General features: G+C 39.1%; 1 protein-coding gene across 1 annotated transcript in view; it reads right to left on the bottom strand.

Annotated features, from left to right (window-relative positions):
* Positions 1-18,948, bottom strand: part of dmgdh (dimethylglycine dehydrogenase) — a 33,313-nt gene extending 14,365 nt beyond the window's left edge. The window contains exons 1-6 of the mRNA XM_041811824.1: positions 18,699-18,948; positions 18,226-18,394; positions 13,357-13,455; positions 13,102-13,266; positions 12,440-12,644; positions 1,584-1,832 (exon numbers count right to left, since the gene is read on the bottom strand). Coding sequence (XP_041667758.1) covers positions 1,584-1,832; positions 12,440-12,644; positions 13,102-13,266; positions 13,357-13,455; positions 18,226-18,394; positions 18,699-18,817 — 1,006 coding nt within the window. The 5' untranslated portion in view covers positions 18,818-18,948. The remainder of the gene's footprint in view (positions 1-1,583; positions 1,833-12,439; positions 12,645-13,101; positions 13,267-13,356; positions 13,456-18,225; positions 18,395-18,698) is intronic.
* Between the last annotated feature and the right edge of the window lie 1,105 nt (positions 18,949-20,053).

Here is a 20,053-nt window from a genome sequence, read left to right as displayed (position 1 = left end):
CAACAGAGAAGCTCTTAACTGTCTTTAGCATAGAGTCTGATAAGACTTGGTGATATTCAGAAACCAAACAGAAACCAAACTCTGGTGCACTTGGAAGCCCTCTTAATCAGTTAAAAAAAAAGTAGTCAACATTTACCACAGTGCAAAGATGTATCATGCCTAAAACAAAGGGAATATTTGGGAACGTGATTACAAACAAGTTTGTCTCAAAATCACTGTCTGTTATCAACAGAGAGTGATTTCTTCCTCACAGAACAGATGCCAACAACTAAACACCAAGGCTAAATTGTCTGTGTGCTCTATTGTTTACAGACCAGTCAGCAATGCTAGGAGTGTGTTCAGATCAAAACCAAAGCAAATTTACTCCTCCAGATATGTCTGCAAAATGAAGATCTTGGTTTATACGTAGCATCCTATTGGAGGAGTCCCAGTTCCACTGTAAATAGTCAGTATGCAGAGGCTTCACTCTGACTTGCATAAACTTAACGAACCAAAAAAGGCACCAATTTTCCTGTGGTTTACTTACAATTAATCGGACTTCAGTATGCTAAAATCTGCAAGAGTCTTTCCTCAAAAAGGCTTCTTTCTTTCTTTCTTTCTTTTGTTTTTAGGATTGTTTGGGCTATTGCCTATATTAGATTGGACAGCTGAACAGAGACAGGAAGAGAAAGAGCAGAGAGTGGGGACCGATCTACCAAACATGCACCAGGATTGGGATTCAATCCTGCACCATTGTGTCAAGGACTATAGACTTTGTTGTTCTACCAACTGAGCAAAACCAGAGCCCTAAAAAACTTATTTGATGAATGAAGGTCGGTTTGATCATTTGCTGCTAATATATGATTAGTATATGCTACTTGGACTACCTAGTCATATCATTTCAAATCTGATTATCTGTTTTGACTGGTTGAAGGTTAAGAAAATACTCAGGAAAAAATGGATGATTAAGCACCATTTATTTAAGTCAGGAGTGCCAGTGGGTAAATGTTGGGAAGTTGGTTGTAGAATGTGGCTAATGTTAGCCTATAATGTTAGCAGTGGTAGCTGTTCTGGGGTTTTACGTGAGTATAATTGAATGGCGCTAAACCTCCCTGTTCTATAAAGATGCTATCAATGCTATCTGTTCATTGCTGTTTACCTTCAGCTTACACTGTGAACACTGTGGCTGCATGGAAGTAGCTCTTAGCTAAAGCTACGGTGGCTACTAGCACAACCACAAAGCGGTCGTGTCACAATTTAGACAGAGCATCTAATTGGGACTGTGGGTCTTAAATCATTAAAATATAACAAATTAGGTTTACCATCTTGTAATTCTGGAGCAGACTACCAAGAGACCAGGTGCTTAACCATTTAGCTGGCTAATCATGCACATCCCTATCACGAAACATACAACCTGATGGGGAATGTCTCGACATTTTATAGTGATGCATGGGTCGTACCAGTATTAAGGACCTATACAATTTTTTAGATGAAACAAAGGGTATTAAAGTGCATCTTAATCATTGTAAGTCTGTTGAATTACACCTAAAAACCACACAATGGAGGAGAAGCAAAGGCAAGTCATGACGTTATGACAAACAGACCTGGAGGGACTCCTTCTCTGACCCAGGAGTCTTGCAGCACCATCTTCTCCATCTTTTCATACGGGCCGAACAGCAGGCCGTCTCTCTCCTGACGCAGGTAGTAAGAGCCCTCCAGGTCCCTGATGACAGCTAGTTCCTTCTTCAGAGCCTTCACCTCTGGTACCGTTGCTGTCACCACATACTGGTGATGCACGGGGATGGTGGGGTGGTCGAACCCGATCATCTTGCCCACCTCCCGGGCCCAGAAACCTTAAAAAAAAAAAAAAAAAAAACAAGAACAGAGGGAAAGGTAAGATAAGACTAACACAAACAATTTCATCATATTTCTTCACATGAAAATCCATCAAGTCTGCGTCATGTCTATACATTTCGACTCTTCCTTACATCATCCTGCTTTCACTGTACCTGTCAAATTTGGCTGTTACAGCCTGTTCTCCACCACCTCTATGTTTTATTGGCCCTGTAATATACCGTAGTTTATGTCTCCTGGTGGGGACACAAAGTTTGATGAATGATTTGGTTTGTACATGCGAAGTTACTCCCCATGAAACGCCCCTCTTTCACTCTTCTGTAGGGGTAGTGAATCATTTTTTCCACGTAAACAGAATGTGCTGACGGTGCCATTTTTCTACCTGATGTTCAATACAGGACGCTCTGTACTGACGGAGAAACATCAACTACCAACCTCAGACCATGATCAGAGTTTCCCCCAGGTTTTCATACAGAGCTTTTTGTATGAACTCCAGTTTCTTTAGAGATATACAGATGATACATGCAAAACACAGGAAATTTAGAATACATTGATGCCTTTATTGCATTTGGTTGAAAGACGACAATCCCAAGACCTAAAACTCATGGCACAGAAAACTAAATTAAAACCACCAGCAGAAAAGACATGGGTTTTTAACTGTATTCACAGGGTTCTGCCTCATTGTAGAGTAGAGCTCAGTATTGGCATGGACAGAAGCACATGAACACATGAGCACATGTTGAACACACCATAAATGCAGGGCTTAGTTAGAAGTAGACACAGTGGATCATTAGTGTGGGAGGTTATTGAGTGCTGCTGTGTCTGTAGGGACAAAGCTCCTCCTGATGGAGCCCCTATCAATCTTAGAGTCTTGCATCTGTGGCCTAATAGCGAAGTGTGAAGAGTGGGATTGAGCGGTTGATGGGAGTTGGCTATAGTTTGTCTGGGGCAAATGATGCACTTAGGTCGAGGCCCAACAGGTTTGGTGTAGGGAAGTGAATGATTTTGTAGGATTCGTCCTGCTAAACAGTCCTGGGTCTTCTTTGCCCGAGTTTTCCCTTTATTTAGTGTCAAATGTTTTTTATTGGTGAAAGGTCTGGACTGCAGGAAGGCCATTACAGCAGCCGGACTCTTCTACTGTGAAGCCATGCTGTTGTGATGGATGTGGTATGCGGTTTAGCATTGTCTTGCTGAAATATGCAAGGCCTTTCCTGACAGAGACGCTGTCTGGATGGTAGCATAAGTTGCTCTAAAACCTCTATATACTACAGCATTGATAGCGCCTTTCCAGATGTGTAAGCTATCCACGCCATAGGCACTAATGCAACCCCATTCCATCAGAGATGCAGATTTTTGAACAGTGCCAAGATAACAAGCTGGATGGTCCCTCTTCTCTCTGGTCCGCAAGACATGGTTTCCAAAAAGAATTTCAAATTTTGATTCATGTGATCACAGAACAGTTTTCCATTTTGTCTCAATCCATTTTAAATGAGCTTTGGCTCAGAGAAGATGGCATCATGTTCAGGCATGGCTTCTTCTTTGCATGACACAGCTTTAACTTACATTTGTAGATGGCATGGCCATCTGTGTTGACAGACAATGATTTCTGTAAGTGTTCCTGAGTCCATGCAGTGATTTCAGAATCATGCCTGTTTTTAATGCAGTGCCACCTAAGGGCCTGAAGATCATTGGCATCTAATACTGACCTTTGGCCTTGTCTCTCCTGCACAGAGATTTCTCCAGATTTTCTGAGTCTTTTGATGATATCATAGACTATAGATGGTAGGATAATCAAAGTCTTTGCATTTTAACATTGAGAAACATTTTTCTGAAGTTCTATGGTTTTTTTAGATGCAGTTTTTTCTGATTGGTGCACCCTTTCTAAAATGCTTCCTTTATACCCAGTCATGTGACTGACCTATTGCAAAATGCTGTTTTTCCACTTACTTTCCAGCCTTTTGGTGCACCGTCCCTACTTTTTAGTATGTGTCTCTCCTATCAAATTTAAAAGGAGCTAATATTTTTTTGTGAAATGGTAAATTGTCCAAGTTTAAACATCTGATATGTTGTCTCTATCCAAATGTGACCAAAATATGGGTTTTTGAGATTTGAAAATGGTTGCATTCTGTTTTTATCCACCGTTTTCACATTGCCCTAACTTTTTTGGAACTGGGGTTGTAGAATTATAACATTGAAATACAAAGGTTATCGTAGTTTGCATATAGATTGCACCATGCTATGGCAGCATATACAGTCAGTTGACAGTCATCATTCACAGGTATATGGAAGATATTTCCAGTCTAGGATTGTGGGTGCTGTATTTTTTTGTATCGATTTATTTTTGCTGAGATCACAAATTGACGATGTTTGGCTTAAAAAGAAGTTCATCTCTTATCGAATTTTGTCTTCTACAGGAGTTTATACCATTGTTTCATGCTCAAGTAGCTTATGGTAAGTGTGACTTGGATATTTTTTATATTATGTCTCATAATCAAATCCACTACAGATAAAATAAATGGGATTTTTATTTCCTGAACCATGCTGTTGAGCTCGATCACACATCATAAAGATATGGACAGTTGTGAGATCAGTTAATACGTTTTTTTTTTTTTTTATTTTCCCTCAATGCTGATTGATTTTCCTGCTGCTGTGTTCACGCTCACATCCCCTGTGTCTCTACACCACCCCTGCCACACATGTGCACACTGAATCTTGCGCCCACATCAGGTTCATTTTTGAGGATGTGCACAGTTGATGCGCCAAACTGACCCTAGAACATGCATGACAGCCATCATGCATGCATGTAGGCTTAATTAAAAGCAAGTACATCTGCAGCCCAAGTACTCATATCTGCAGGTAGGTGAGGTTGGAGCCATGCCTGCAGATTGGTGATATTTTATTAGAAAGAAGGGAGAATAAAGTACAGCAGACTGTTAACTACACACTCATACTTGGGCTGGAAAAAGTGGTATCAATGCATCTCTACAAGGCACCAAATGTCCTGTGATTTTATGGTTAGAATAAAAAAAAAAGGTCTCCAAGAAAAAAACATGCAAACGTGTAGAAAATATAAATACACACAGCTGCAAAAATAGACACTAAATGCTGTGGTAGAAGGAAAACATGTACTGTATATTCAAGATGCTGACAAATGTATGCATGAAGAAACTCTGCATTGTCAACCACAAGGAAAACAAACTATTTCAAGCCAACACTTTAAACCCCCAAAAAGGATTTCCTAACTGTAAGATAAAGAATCACGGGCCTATACTGAATATATAATGTGTATAAACTTGGATTAAAGTTCAGCGAGTGCTCGTACTCTATGTTCACTCCAACAGCTGGAACAGTAGCAGCCCAAAGCCACACTGTCATGCGACACCTGACGTATGAGTGAGAACAGTGGGTAATATTTTCTGTGGAGCAGCAGTTACCCTCAGGGATGTATACAATAAACATTATATAACCGCAGCCATTCTTTACAGCTCAGCCTTTTAAAGGCTCCTATGTTTTTCCACTGTTAAATTCCTGAGATTACCATGATCAAGATATAAGAATTAGTCAGGCGATTGTAATATGACACGCAACACTAAGACAGCTTTCTTTAACAGCATGAAGGTTTTATCTGATTAAAAGACCATGGACAATAAATGATCCTTCAGAAGAGTCCCGGGACTTTTCTACTAGCTGGAGAGGATATTTTTGAAATGACATGCTTGGTGAACTTCATTACTGCCCTAATTTAGACTTGATTTGGCAGCTGTTTGAGATTCAAATGTAAATGCTCATTAGTTTTAGTCAAGATCAATGCCTGATTAAAACTGTACATGAAATCGTATTTTTGACTGTATCCGACATGCTGATATCTACATATTAATTATAGCCAATACTATGTACAGTATTTACTCATTTTGAGCAACTTGAAGACATATCAGTCATGCTATATCACCATCTTTTTAGGGAAAGAGGCAAATCTTACCATTTTTAAAAGCTGCTACAAGCTGATGGAGGGTTTATCTGACTACTCTGTAGCAGGGGTTCTCAACCTTTTCCCCCCGCAACCCCCAAAATACAGATTCCAGAGACTCGGGACCCCCACTGTACCTGAATGTGGTTGAACACAGCCATGCACATTCAAGAATAGTCGAGCAGACAAGACTGCCCTAAGGGAGGATAAAGGGAGAGCTATCTGGGGCCCAGCCAACCTGGGGGCCGATGGAGGTCTGGGAAATCATAGTCCATTGGAAAGTTAAGCTGTGATATCTATTCTTTATATTTAATATGAATAATAACCACTCTTATCAAAGCAAGAAATATTTCTATTCATTCGTGCAGAAGTAAAAAGCCTTCTTAAAGATGTAAATCCCTTTTCTTAAAAACAGAACACAGGTAGCCTAGTGGTTTAAGGCACACGCCATGTATGCGGACGGCCCGGGGTCAAATCCAGCCTGGGGCCCTTTATCGCATGTCTCTCGCCCGCTCTCACCCCTGTTTCTGTCTCTATCCACTGTCCTCCTCTATGAAATAAAAGCACAAAAATGCTCAAAATAATTCTAAAAAAAAACAAAAACAAAATAGAGTGGGTTAATTGCTAAAATGGGTTAGGTGGAGAAATTGTATTTTGAAAATGACAAAAAATAGGAAAAAATTGGCAAAAATTGGTTAAAGTGGAAAAACAGGAATACAGTACTCAAATGGGACAAAAAAAGAACAGAATTTTTTTTAAAGAGTGGCAAAAAATGTCGGAAAATGTGGTGAAAGCAATTTAAAATGGAAAAAAGTCATTTAAAAGGGCAAAACTGGGTTAACTGAAGCAAAAATATGCAGAAATTGGCAAAAATAGGTATGATAAAATGAAATGTGAAAACAATTGTCAAAAATTGGCCCATAAAGTGGCCAAAGGTGTTAACAGTGGCATTAATGGGTCAACAGAGGCAAGAATAAGTGGAAAGTGGCAAGAATTGGTTTAGAAGTGGCAAAAAAAAAAAAGAAAAATGGAGGAAAGGTTATAAAATGGACAAAAATGAGTAGCAAAGTTGCTACGACCCATGCATCCATATAAAGTTGCTAGAGGAAAAGAAATGGTCAAAAATTGTGCAAAAGCTGATGAAAAGTGGCAAATAATAGTAGCGAAATTGGGTAGGAAAAGCTGTTAAACGTTGCACAAATAAGTACATTAACACCTTTAACAGTTTGAAACACTTTTCAGCTCCAAAATGAGGTAACTGTTATTCAGAATGCTAACACCAATGCTATTGATGAAACACACATGCATTAATATTATCAATAAATCACAGCTGGGCAGGGCCCATTCTATGGGGTTGTCAGGGGCCATAAAATGGCTAAAATGAACAATTTTTAAACATGACAAAAATATTCTTAGCTTTTTAAAGGCATCTGGTAACCCCCTCTCAGTGTCCTGCGACCCCAAAGGGGGTCCCGGCCCCCACGTTGAGAACCACTGCTCTATAGAACCTAAACCCAATGACTCTGGCTCATCTTCAGAGAATCTAAAAACAAACTGTTTTATTTCTAAAATCCAGTGAAGATGCACTTAAAAATGAAGCCAGAAAAATTGCTGACTGTAACACTAAAACATGTCAAAATTAAGGATCGAGTGGAAGAACCAAAGTTTTCATGTTGTAACACTTAGGAAAGGTATTATGCAAAGGAACCCCAGTTCACCACCAGCCCCCCAAACTGGCCCTGCACAACAAAACTTACACCTCCAGTTAATCTCAGTGCAAAATTTCCTCCAACATAACTTTGTTTTAGGTCTTTGCCAATGCAACGACCAATTAAATCAAGGCGTGGGGGAAATATCTGGCTCTAGAGCTGCTGAATGCTTTACTTTGTCTACCATCTTGTCATTAACTATGTCAAATGGCTTCCCAGGTAGCAAACAGAAACACCAACTTTGTCAGTGGCAGTCGCACAACAAACATGCTCTAAGTAGGTCATGTAAACGTTAAAAGATCAATGTCCGACTTGTGCCAACTCAGCTGCTGTGACCTGGAGAGTGAGGCCAGGGACCGCCACAGACCTGTTGATCTCACTGCTATCTTCAGCCATGTGTCGCAAGAGTAGTAACTCTCCTAAACACTGCTTTACAAAGTAAATCTAAAGTCATATAAATCCCACTTGAAGTGTGTTATAGTTCAAGAGTTAATGTGTTAGATTGCTTACAAGTCTGCAGCTCATTAACATTTCAAATTCTATTTATAATGCACCATATGTGAACTATTTCTACAGTTGAGGAGGGGGCTGGGGGTGCAAACACACAACATCCAGATAAGGTTCCAGGCAGTTTAGGCAGGTGTCAGGCAGCAGAGGAACATGCTTTCCTCGAGGTTTGCAGGAAGAGCTGATTCCCTGGGTTAACCAGGGGTAGTGATGGCTGGAGTCAACATGTTTAGAGAAATAACAGTCTATGCTTTACCTAAAATATGTAAAGTTATTCTCTACCACCCACTGTGGGATCTAGCTAACCCTGTATCGCCTAACTCTATCCTCCCAAACCTTATCCTGTGACACTGTGGCCCCACTAGACATTTTTATGTGGAGTAGAGGCATTGGTCAGCTCCATTCACCTCTGCTGCTTAACTCTTGTTTAAAACAGACCGCTCTGCTATGTACAAACTTCACTCCATAAGGTGTATTTACTAAACAGTAAACCACTGTTTTCTTTTCATGGATGAATTTCTCATAATGAGGGAGAAAAGCGGTTAAAAATGGAAATTCAAAGTGCTAAAATATAAGGTAGTTTCTTTTTCTGCTGTTCTAAAATAAAAAATGCAAGAAAAACATTGCCAGTGTATTTGTGCAAACAGACAGTGCCTTTGGTTGTCCCCAAAAACAGGGAATGGGAAAATATTTTTAAAATATTCTCTCATCAGTCCCTAATGCCGGTTTCATACAGGGTGTATGTTTGCTGTATGACAGGTGTGGCACATGTACGCTCTCACTTGAACCTTTACAGCACCTCTACAGCCCTGTCTTTCTTCATAAGTTTTAGCTTAATTAACCCCCATTCAAGTGACTTGATTTCATTTTATAACTGTGCGGGGAAAAATTCAAACAAGGCGAGTTTCTCCACTGAAATTCCAAACCAGGCTTTTACACAGAAAAGCACAATCCAAAAGTGTAATCATATAGAGTTTATTTCTCTGTGACATTCTACCAATACAGGAAACGTAAAGCTCCCATAATAGTTAAAAGTTTAGAGAACAGACAGAGGCATTTTGGCTCATGGCTTTCATCTGGGTCTTAAGGAAACACATTGCAAACATTTTCTACCCATGTGGACATTCATAACTACTCAAAGAAGGTAAACATCTCTTCTTTATTTGTACATTTTTTAGCTGAGAGACATGCATGGCTTGTGGAAAAAATAGGTGCTGCACACATGTAGGCAGTCTGACAGCCTTGACTTCAACATGCATGGTGACAAAGTCAAGATGCAACCAGTCTTAAATGTCCTTTTACAATCTTTTTTTGCCATTATTGCATCTCCTTACATCTTAAATATGACTGCAATTTGCACTTTTTAGTGATGCTTTGGTTCTTCCAAACTTTCAAACATAAAACTAAGGGAGATTACATCATTATAAAACCTCTGGTTGCTAAAAGTTTTAAAGTTTTGAACATTTTGAAAACCATACAACACATTGGAGCTACTGGGCTCCAAATCCAAAAGCTTTTAAGGTTTTCAAAATGGTCAAACCTTTGCCTTTTGTCAGGTCTCAAGCCTGATCTTTTGAAACAGATCTTATGGGAGGTCTACATTCCTTCGAACAGACCTTTGACCTTGATTTAGGCTTTCTTTGCTTGGGGGGAAATTTATTGGCAGGGGGGATATGGCCTCCATTCCAGATGATGCCTGGGTTTGAGTCTCAACAATGATCGAGTAGAAAATAAGTACTTGAGATGATACAAAAGAAGCAATGGAGGCCCTGGATGAGGTTTGTGGGGGTGGAGGTAAAGAATGGGAGAGATGAAGTATGCAAAAGAAAAAAAAACCCAGATAGAGCTGGGAGAAAGTTTAGCTGAGGATGGCTGATGTTATGTAAGCTCAAAAAACTGAGCTGCTTGTGGGTAATGGCTGTGGAGCAACAATTTGAGCACAATGCATTCTTAAAATGCTGAGGCTGCTGTTGTTTAGGGAGTTGTTTTCCTCCTTCACAATGTGGGATTTTCGCAGAGGAGATAAAAGTTGCTGCTATCTCATGAGGCTCATTTCTGCAGCCTCCAAAGAACCAGCAACTACTGCAAACTTTTACATTTCATCGACAAACTCCACATATCTGAAGCAATCTAGTTCTTATTTTGTGAAAAATGCATGTTTAATTTTGGAAATAGGGTCAAAAAAGTTGCAAGGAAACACAAGTGTGATATGGCGGAGTGTAATGGTTAGGTTTGAGGATCCAAAAAGCAGCTAGATGTGAAAAGAAAACTGTGTCAGGAGGTGTGCATGTGCTGCTGCTTCAAGATTGGATGAAATGTGAACTGCTGGCCTGTTTGGATTGGCTGCCAGACACAGAGAAGGCAAAGGGCCAACATGACCTACGATAAATCTTGCTTCAACCAGAGTACAGAATGTGCAAATTTAGGGTGAAAATATGAAGCAGGAGGAAGTGAACGAGATGGGAAGGTTAGTTCTGCAAAGCTTTTCTCAATGCAATGCTTGTGGATGTGCTGGATCATTTAAGCAGACAGTTTCTGCATCACAACAGCAGTCAAGGCATTGATTTAAAGATGCAAACTGTGTATATCATTACAAACTTTCTATGTGACTAGCACTGCAGGGCAGTTCCTTCGTTTCTTGTCAAAGCAGTTTCACCTGATTTAAACTTCAAAGAAAAGTTGACTAAGGAAATTGAAGCATGACCCATAAATTCCCATAAGTTACACAATATCCTCTACAGAGAAGAGGCTGCAGCGAATTCCTGAACCTGTGCCAGACAAATAAGTAAAAGCGGCAGGGACGGAAGGAGTGTCAGCCAACAAAATCTTCCCAGAACTGGTATGACCCAGTTCAAAGCAAAATCTCACTTTCCCTGAACTCTGTGAGTGGTGGTCCGTGTGGGCAAAGGTCTGCTGCTGCTGCTGCAGAGGGTCTACAGATAAGATTTATGGAGCAGTGACCAAGGGATGTGTCTGCTTTTGTCCTAAATCAGCAGAAATTAAGTGAAATAATGATACAGTGTTACACCTTACAGTTCATGTGAAAGTAGGGCTGCTCAATTATGGTAAATCTAACCATGATTAGTTTGATTAAAACTGAGATAATGCTTATTTTTATGCTGTTTTGTGCAGGAACTATGTGCTGTGAGGTAGTGCAGTAAGCGGTTAGCACTGTTGCCACACAGCAAGAAGGCTCCTGGTCTGAATCCCAATCAGACAGTGCCTTTCTATGAGCTGGATCAGGCCTGGGAATGCACGCCAGATGCCCGTAAAAGAGCAGCTGCAGTTCCCATATCTAACAGCTGACCCTTCCCATCCCCACTTCCCTGAGCACATCAGCATTAGACGCACGGTCTAGCCAAGGATACCCAAAGACGCACTAAAGAGAAAAGACGTTAAGCAGGCATCTTTGGTCATCAGTCAACATCCAGGCTTCACAAGAGTATAGTAAGACCTGAAGGACCAATAGACTGTAGACTTTCATCTACAAACTCAGGTGCCCAGAGTGCCGCACTGTCTTGCTCAGTGAAACCATCGCCCCATGAGTCCAAGTCTGCACCGTTCTCAGGCTTGCAGTCAGCGGGTCAGTGGATTACGCTGCCAAGAAAGGTGAACTGTTCCACAACTTCCACGCTTTCATCATTCATAGACACAGATTTATTTGTTCATCCGAGGCATCGGTTCTTTGTTTTGGCCCAGCAGATGTGCATTCCCAACGCTACAGCCTCCTCACTCAGCAGGTAAAGAGCTTCCAAAAGGATGTCTACAGTCTCTGCAACGGTCACAGCATCATCAGCAAAGTCCAGATCAGTCTGCACATTGCCAAATGACACTCCACATTTCGCTTTCCCTGATACCTGCCCCATTATTCGGTCCATACAGGTTTCTTTGTTTCTTTCTCCAAGTTGTATCTCTTAACTACTTTGAACCAGATTTCCAAGGCGAACCTAGTGACTGGGTCTAGCATTTCCTCTTTTTCTTTAAACATTCGTCTGTTTGCTATCATGACATCCTTCCACATTCAGAACAACCTCTTCCATCTTGTGAAGTACTTTGTATCACACGAACATATCAAATGCCAGAGCTGTGCAGCATAGAAATATTCTTTGAGATTTGAACATCAATACTGACCATCTTTCCATGTCCTTGAATATTTCCTTTAGGTAACTTCTTAAAAGCTTTTCTTTAATCTTTTTTAGCTCTATGCTTTTTAACCTTTCGAGTGTGCTGTGGCTCTCTCTGCTCCTCACTTAAATTAAAGTGAGAGCTGTTTTGGTGGGAGGGGCTGACAGAGCCCATGAGTCTGCACTGTTGCCAAAAAACAACCCTGCTCACATCTGAAAATGCAGAATGTCACATGTCTAAAAAAACGAGGTGAAAACAAGTAAATATGAATTTATAATGGGAACATTTAAGTACACACCTGTTGCATTGACAATGCGATTTGCTCTGATTGTTCCATGAGGAGTCTGGACATCCCACTTCCCATCAGTGGTTGGTGTGAGGCCGGTGACAGGGGCTGGGTTGTAGATTTGGGCCCCGTACATTCGCGCACCAGCAGCCAGAGCCATGGTCAGAGAGTACGGGTCAATGTGGCCGTCTCCTGGGGTGTACAGACCTGCTAACACCTGGAAATACAAGGAGAAACCTTCCTCTAAGCACAAATACTACATGATCTTTAAAACGAAGAATAATCAAAAAATTATGCTCTTTGACGTGGTCTTATATCCTAGAACCAAAATACTAAAGGGGGCACTGATGTGGAGTAGACAGCAGACTGAGTCAAAATAGAGAGTGTTTTTCCTCTATGAATGCCTGAATTTCCATGCACTTTTTGAGAACAGAGTTGCATTCATCTCATGATTGTGCTAGACCTAATAATCTCCAAGGGATCAAGAATATTTGTGCTAAAACTCCTTACAATTGGCTGAATGTATGATGACTTTCACAGGTTGTTGTATGTAAAAACGTATGGCCTGAGAGAGATTCAAGAGCTAAAGGTGTAGATTGCACCTGTACTCAAAGAACTGCAGGTTATTAAACCCAAACTGGTGATTTTTGTATTGTCTCATGGTTCATACACACCTTATTAATATCTAGCAGAGGGAAAAGTTCATGAACTTTCTCCGGTCCGATGAGGAACTGTGGTGTCACATGCCAGTGTGTTCTTGTCATCTGGTACTTCATTTCATCAACCCGAGCTGGCGTTGAAGCAATACGGACGCTACCGGGCTGGTGAAAGCCCACCGCCTGCAGAGAAAACACAACATTGACACGTGTGACCATATAAGCTTCACTAAAACACATTCAAAGGTGAAAAAAATCAGTGAAGCACCTCACCTGTCCTGTTTCAGCCTCAAGACTCTCATATAATTTAATGCTGTCATAGTGCACTTTCTTCACATTGATGCCTGGATGGTAATATGTTGTCAAACCAGCCTGAAGAATACAGAAGGAAAGAAAACGCATGTTACATCTGTAGGAAAATGCATCCCACAACACACTGGTACAGCTTTTTAGGAGGCATTATTTACTTGAAACAAACACAAAACTTTTCAAGCATGTTTGGGCCAAAAATTCGTATTTCTGCAGTATTTTATTTTCATGTTGCACTTCTTCCATGTCCATCTCATTCCCAATGTCCCCTGGTGCTGGCATGTTTGCTGTACTAACTTTCTCCTGCTCTATGACCGTTACCTCTGCAGACCTCACTGGACAAAACAATTGTCCGAACAATGGATTTTATTTTTCCATTATCATAGACTTCAGTTCATCTTAGCAACTGATTTTGAAAAAACATAGATTCTTGGTGGACGAGATGATACGATATATCACCAGGCAAAATATTGCGACACTATGCTGTATCCGTTTTTTCTTCCACCCCTAGTAGAGAGTAAAATGAATGCTGCAAAATATACAGAAATCCTGCAGGACAATCTTATTCAGTCTGCAAGAGAACTACAGCTTGGGAGAAGATTTATTTCCCATCAAGACAATGATGCATAAATGAATTAAAGATAACAAGGTGAATTTCTGGAATGCCCAAGTCAAAGCCTAGAGCTCAATCCAACAGGGAATTTGAGGCTAAACTTGCGAAGGGCCGATCATGACTAATCCCTGTGCAACCTGACAGAGCTTGAGCAATTTGGCAAAGAAGAATGGAGTAAAGATGGTGAATGAAAAGTCAAAAATACAGATTTAAAGTAAAGTAATATCAAGGTAACAGCCAGTGAAATCATTACTAAAGTTTGTGGAGTTTTAGGAAAAACGTATATTGGTATCTATACCAGTATTGGCAAAAATTAGCTTGTAAAGATCAGATAAAGTTTTTATATCACTCATGCATAGCTTAATTTCTATCCTTCCATTTCCATTTTGTTGTCGTCTTTATGTTTTTATGACTTTTCTGTCTTTAATAAAGATCAAACAGAAGCAAAGTTATCATTAGTATTGCATTTTTGTATTTGTTTGTTGAAATGTAGTGTGCACAACACTTAAATATATTTTTATTATTCCTATTTTTAGTGTGGAGTGACACAAGTAAAATTAATGATTTTTCCAGAATAATCATTATTTTTTTAATGAAGGCTGTAGAAGAGGAAAATGGTTTTCAGAGGAAAGCAGAGAGTTACACTGATACAGTCTCACCTTAAAGTTGATTGGGTTGATTTGTAAATAGAAATCTACAAACTCTGAGAAAGAGCAGCGTTATGGCCCATTTGAAGTGGTTTCTGTGTCGTTTTAAGCAAGTCTAATATTTACTCTGTTGGCCCTGAATTTTCCTCTGCAAACTCCTCAGACAAATATCTCTCTGGCTCCTGAAAGCTCCTCTGTGTTAGCTACATGGGTGCTGCTAACTGTGTCTGTTTGCAGGGAACATTTCTGCCTCTTCTCTTCTTTGCTTGAGACTGCATGGATTGGTATTAAGAGCCAGCTCTTGAACATTAGTTATCTATTTTAGCAGCTTACATGCTCCACTAATGGATTTTTCCACAGAACTAAAAATTAACAAAGCATTTGGCATTATCTTTTATCTTTATTTTTTATCTTTATTTCATCTTTTTACCTTTGTATTCAATGTGCTTATTTATTAGTTTGTCTTACACTACAAGAAACATGGCTGTGAAAAGGCTCTGTGTTCTCTCTTTTTCTGTAGACTTCCTCTAGACGCCTTATTCTCCTTAAACAGCCAAAAAGCATGCACTAGAGATTTTCACACATGTGCATGACAAGTTGATATTTTTGTTTAACCAGACACTGAAAACTATAAATGTGCAACACATCATTTTTGTTGAAAATATCTGACAAGACTACAACTCTTATAACCAATATTTTCAAGGCAGCGTGGACATAAGCTGGCACAGAAAGGGTTAAAAATCTGAATAATTTCAAATTTTTGTTAATTATGAGCAGGACAAAAGCTGGTGCAAAGATTTTGTTCAATTCAGAAGATAATTCAGATTTAATATCAACACAAGGCTATGGATTTTCCCCCATTGGACCAAGAGGAATATTTGTCTTTCGAGGCAAAAAAAAAGCATTCAAAATGTAACTATTCTGCATGAAAAGATGGCAAAACCTCCATACTACAACTGCTTCTTATCAAACATGTGGACATATGCTACACCCCCCTCCCACCCACATGAAGACAGTAACTGAATAAGAGTAAGCCCCCCCTCTGACATGTTAAACGTGTATTTATAGTGATACAGTGGAGTGCTTCTGTGTGAATGAGTTACAGGAAAGTGGGTCAAGACCTCAAATGCCTTGAAAATATCTAACAGATGCTCATAATGTGTGCTATGTTAAAGTCGGGGCTGTAAACACATACATTAAATGAGACTGTCGAAGAATTAGCCTTGCAACCTTTCCTATTAACACTATGGATGCTATGTCTATGCAGTTTGAGGCCTCTTAAAGTCATATTTTCAAACTTCAAAGAGACCATTACTCTATAAAAATGGAATATTATAAGTAAAGATGGCATACAAGAAAGGTAAATTAGTCTGTTTTCTATTTTTCAAGCAAAGATGAAAAAATGTACCTTTATTCTAGCTATAAAATTGCTGATTTTCTTTCTATCTGTTTTTTTTTTTTATTTAAGGTTGAACAAAACTGGGAATTTAAACTGTCACTTCTGGGTTATTTTTGTGGCCTGAACTCTGTTGGGAAAGTTGGCTGCAGATTATTAAAAAAAAATGGAAATACCAATTAGATGTGGCTGTGGTCCTTTGTGACAGTGACCTGGATAAATATGGATTTTGGACCGTCGCTTTGACAAAACAAACAATCTGGTGACGTAACTTTGGTTTTTAGTGCAGGGGTGGGCAGCTGGCAACAACATATATCCCTCATCCTCATTGTAAACATAAAGAAAAAAAGGCAAAATCTGCCTATAAAACATGGAAATACACTATTATATTAAGCTCAGTGCAAAACACTACAGATAAAATTGGCTGTATTTATTTAAATCAGTAAAACGTGTTTATATCTATTACTAAAGGCAGCTTTTCCCACCGATTGACACTGTACCTCTGCAGTAGTGATGGAAATCCTGCCCTGCTTCTAGAGATGCATCAAGTGTGAAAATTAAGGGCTGATACCGAAACCAATTTTTAATTTAAAAACTGATCAGATGCAGATACCAGTGATTTTTTTCATCACAGCTTCCGGTGTAAGACTTCTCGTATGTCAACATTTTCAAGAAAACAGACCAGAGTCTGTCTAACTTGTCATTTCTTCTATCCTGCGAAAAGTATCTTATTTGATGTAGCAACTAGACGTTAGATACCAGATGCCAGCATAAAATGTTTGGACACAACAGATAAACACAGGTGACTGATAACTATTCATTTATTTAATCTGCCGGATCTTTGTAAACAGGGCCAATATCGACCGATACTGATGTTAAACCAATGCATCTGTGCATCCCTACCTGCCTCTTTTTTCATATTCAATTTTCTGCTCTTTGACAGTGTTCATTAACAGTACACTGTGTTAAAACCCCAAATACCAACACTCTAGGAATGTATGATATTATTGACCTGATATCGATATCTGCAGATATTAACTAAAAAAGGCAACTATTGCTATCGGCAGATGTCCAAATTTCTGCTGATATTTACAACCGATATTTGGCCATGAATATCAGCATATATAGACTGTAAAATTTGGCCATATGTTAATGAATTAGTGGAGTGTGTTTTAAGAAAAACAGTTTGGTTTTTTTTTTCATCTCTATACCTTAAACCGTGTTCAAAGGACTGAATTTTTAGTTATGTAAAACATTTTTAAATATAAGTGTCCATATCAGTATCTGCTAAAATGAATCGGCAAAAATCCAATATTGTGCATCCCTACAACACTCACATTTAAATGTTTAACATAAAATCCATTATGCATCTGCATCTGTGAATGCTTAATGTTGATGCCAAAGCTTATGAAACTATCATCCTAGAGTGCATGAGTACAGGATAACGTTGGCACTAGAAGCTGCAGAAACTGTTGAAATGACAGCATATGAAGCTTAATTTTGCACATGAGACACTGCACCTCTATGGGTGCATTTACAAGAGCGATGAGCAAATGAATGTCTTTCTTATGTATGCATTGAAATTATATACTTTTTTTTTTTAAGGAAAATGGTTGGCAAATAAACTTGGGTGGCTTTAGAAACATCTGGGTGGCCTAAACAGGTCAATGTGTGGGACACTGACAGGTATATATATATATATATATATATATATATATATATATATATATATATACATATATATATACTTTAATATATACCTTTTAAAAATAGTAAATATTATTTTCATTGCACTGAAAAGGTGCCTTAAATTGGCTTTAATTCTGTATTTTCTGTATTTAGCTCTATGTGCTTTGCATTTAAGTTTTAGATAATAAAGCTGGTAAAATGAATTTAGATGCAATATGCTACAAGTAATTATAACCCCTACTCCTGCATTTTGTGACAATTTGGCATTGTGGCAGTGAAATTAAGATAAATACAGGCCTTTTTGTTATAAAGATGTCCATCAGTTTTCACAATTTCAGATCTCAATGGACTTAATGTTACTTCTAAATAAATAACAGTTTTTTCTAATCTTAATGTGTTTAAACTGCGGTTAACCCAGGGTCATATTTTGCTACAATACCCTTGCATGCTTGAATTAAATACATAAAAGCAGAGTTTGTCAGACATACAGCATGCCAGGTGGATCCAGCAGTCAGCTCAGACTTCTCCAGCAGCACCACATCCTTCATGCCACCTTTGGCCAGGTGATAGGCCAAGCTGACCCCCACACATCCACCTCCAATGATGACAGTTTCTGCAGTGTCTTTCCATCTTTTTCCCAAAACTGTGTTTGCATCACTGAAATAAAGAGAAAACACAGGAAGAGTAAAAGTTACAGGTGAGTAATCACAGCTCAGACATGCATTAGTGCCACGACTCAAACATGTCTGCAACCAGAGATGTTGTCTCCATGTTGACCATGTGTGAACTTACGCAGGGTCACCAGAACTGCTGCAGAAATAGGCACTAAATCTTTGCATGCAGCTGTGCTGGTTTGTTTGGTTTAGAGGCATAAATGCAAGTTACTTTTGCTTTGTTTGCCTAAAATCTCGTGTTTAAGTAAATGCAAAGCAAATTTATGGAGAAACTTGATCTAACTCACCCTTCCTCGGCTTGTTTTCTTGACGTTGTAGAGACTGTCCTTAAAGGAAGCCGTGCAATGCCTCCACACGCCGACAGATCCCTCCGCAGATGATTAAATAAATTTATTAGCCGCGACATGTCTGAGGTAAAATGTTAGAAAATATAAAAACTAACTGTACACGTAACTTAAAGCATTACCTCCCCCTCTCAGTGGACCCAGCAGTGTCGTGTGTTGTTACAAATATCCCTCTTTTGCACTGACAGCCGTGTTTAACCCGCCCACAGTTTGAGGACCGAGTAAGAAACTTTACCCAGATCAACACTCAGCCAGGTTAACACTTTGAGTGCCATTAGCCCAAATGTAGGTCACATAATCCGGGGAAAACATGTAAGGATGGTTTATGGGTATAGATTCTGTTTTCAATTAATGATAGGCTGTTAACGTCTGGCTAGCATGCTAAACTTTGCTAGCAGGTAAACAACACTAACGCTAGTAATGTGTTACATTTAGCTTATTCCATATAATTCCTATCAGACATTGGTTTTATTTACAGAAAATAAATAAAAAAGTTTTAATTATCAATTTACAACCCCAATTCCAAAAAAGTTGGGTTGCTGTGTAAAATATAAGTTAAAACAGAATGTAATGTTTTGTAAATGCATATTTTCTTAACAGTAAAGCATAAACAAAATACCCGATGTTAAAACTGAGACATTTTACCATTTCATAAATTATTAGCTCTTTATGGATTTCATTGACAGCAGCACTCTCAAGAAAGTAGGTACAGGGCCTTGTTACCAATGTGTAGCAGGAATGTTGTCCCATTCTTGTAGGGTATCTGTTTTATATGTTTTGTTGCTGAAAGGTCTAGACTCCTTAAATAGTCTTAAATTGCACATTTGAATTTTAAGTCAGTTGAAAGTCATAAAAAGTCCGATTTTTACCAGTGAGAGGTCTTAAATTTAACTAAGACGTTTTCATATCCAATCTTTGTTTTCTAGCCAACCTTATATGATTTTAAACCACGTCCTCCATAAATTGTTGCATAATTCATCTCCAAAATTCAGGGAATTCAGTGTTGGATGGTCTAAACTTCCAGAGGGAGGACTCCAGACCCCTATATGGTTTTATCTGACTCACTGGGATTAAATAGACTCTGTACTGTTGTAAAGCTCTAGTCCTGTTCTCTAACATTTGGGCTACCAGGTTTCCCGCTTAAAATCCATGCAGCCCTCCCTTGAGTAGGTTTTCCCTGACAAAAAGCATTATTCTGCTTTAATAGTCACACTGTCTAGAATCAGCTTAGTACATCTGCTAAAATGTATGATTTATATCAGTATACGGCATATTGATGGAATAGTGGCATTGAATGT

This window comes from Cheilinus undulatus, linkage group 17, assembly GCF_018320785.1.
Source record: "Cheilinus undulatus linkage group 17, ASM1832078v1, whole genome shotgun sequence".
NCBI classification, from domain to species: Eukaryota; Metazoa; Chordata; class Actinopteri; order Labriformes; family Labridae; genus Cheilinus; species Cheilinus undulatus.
The sequence above is the reverse complement of the archived record's forward strand: the minus strand, read 5'-3'. Positions and strand labels throughout refer to the sequence as shown.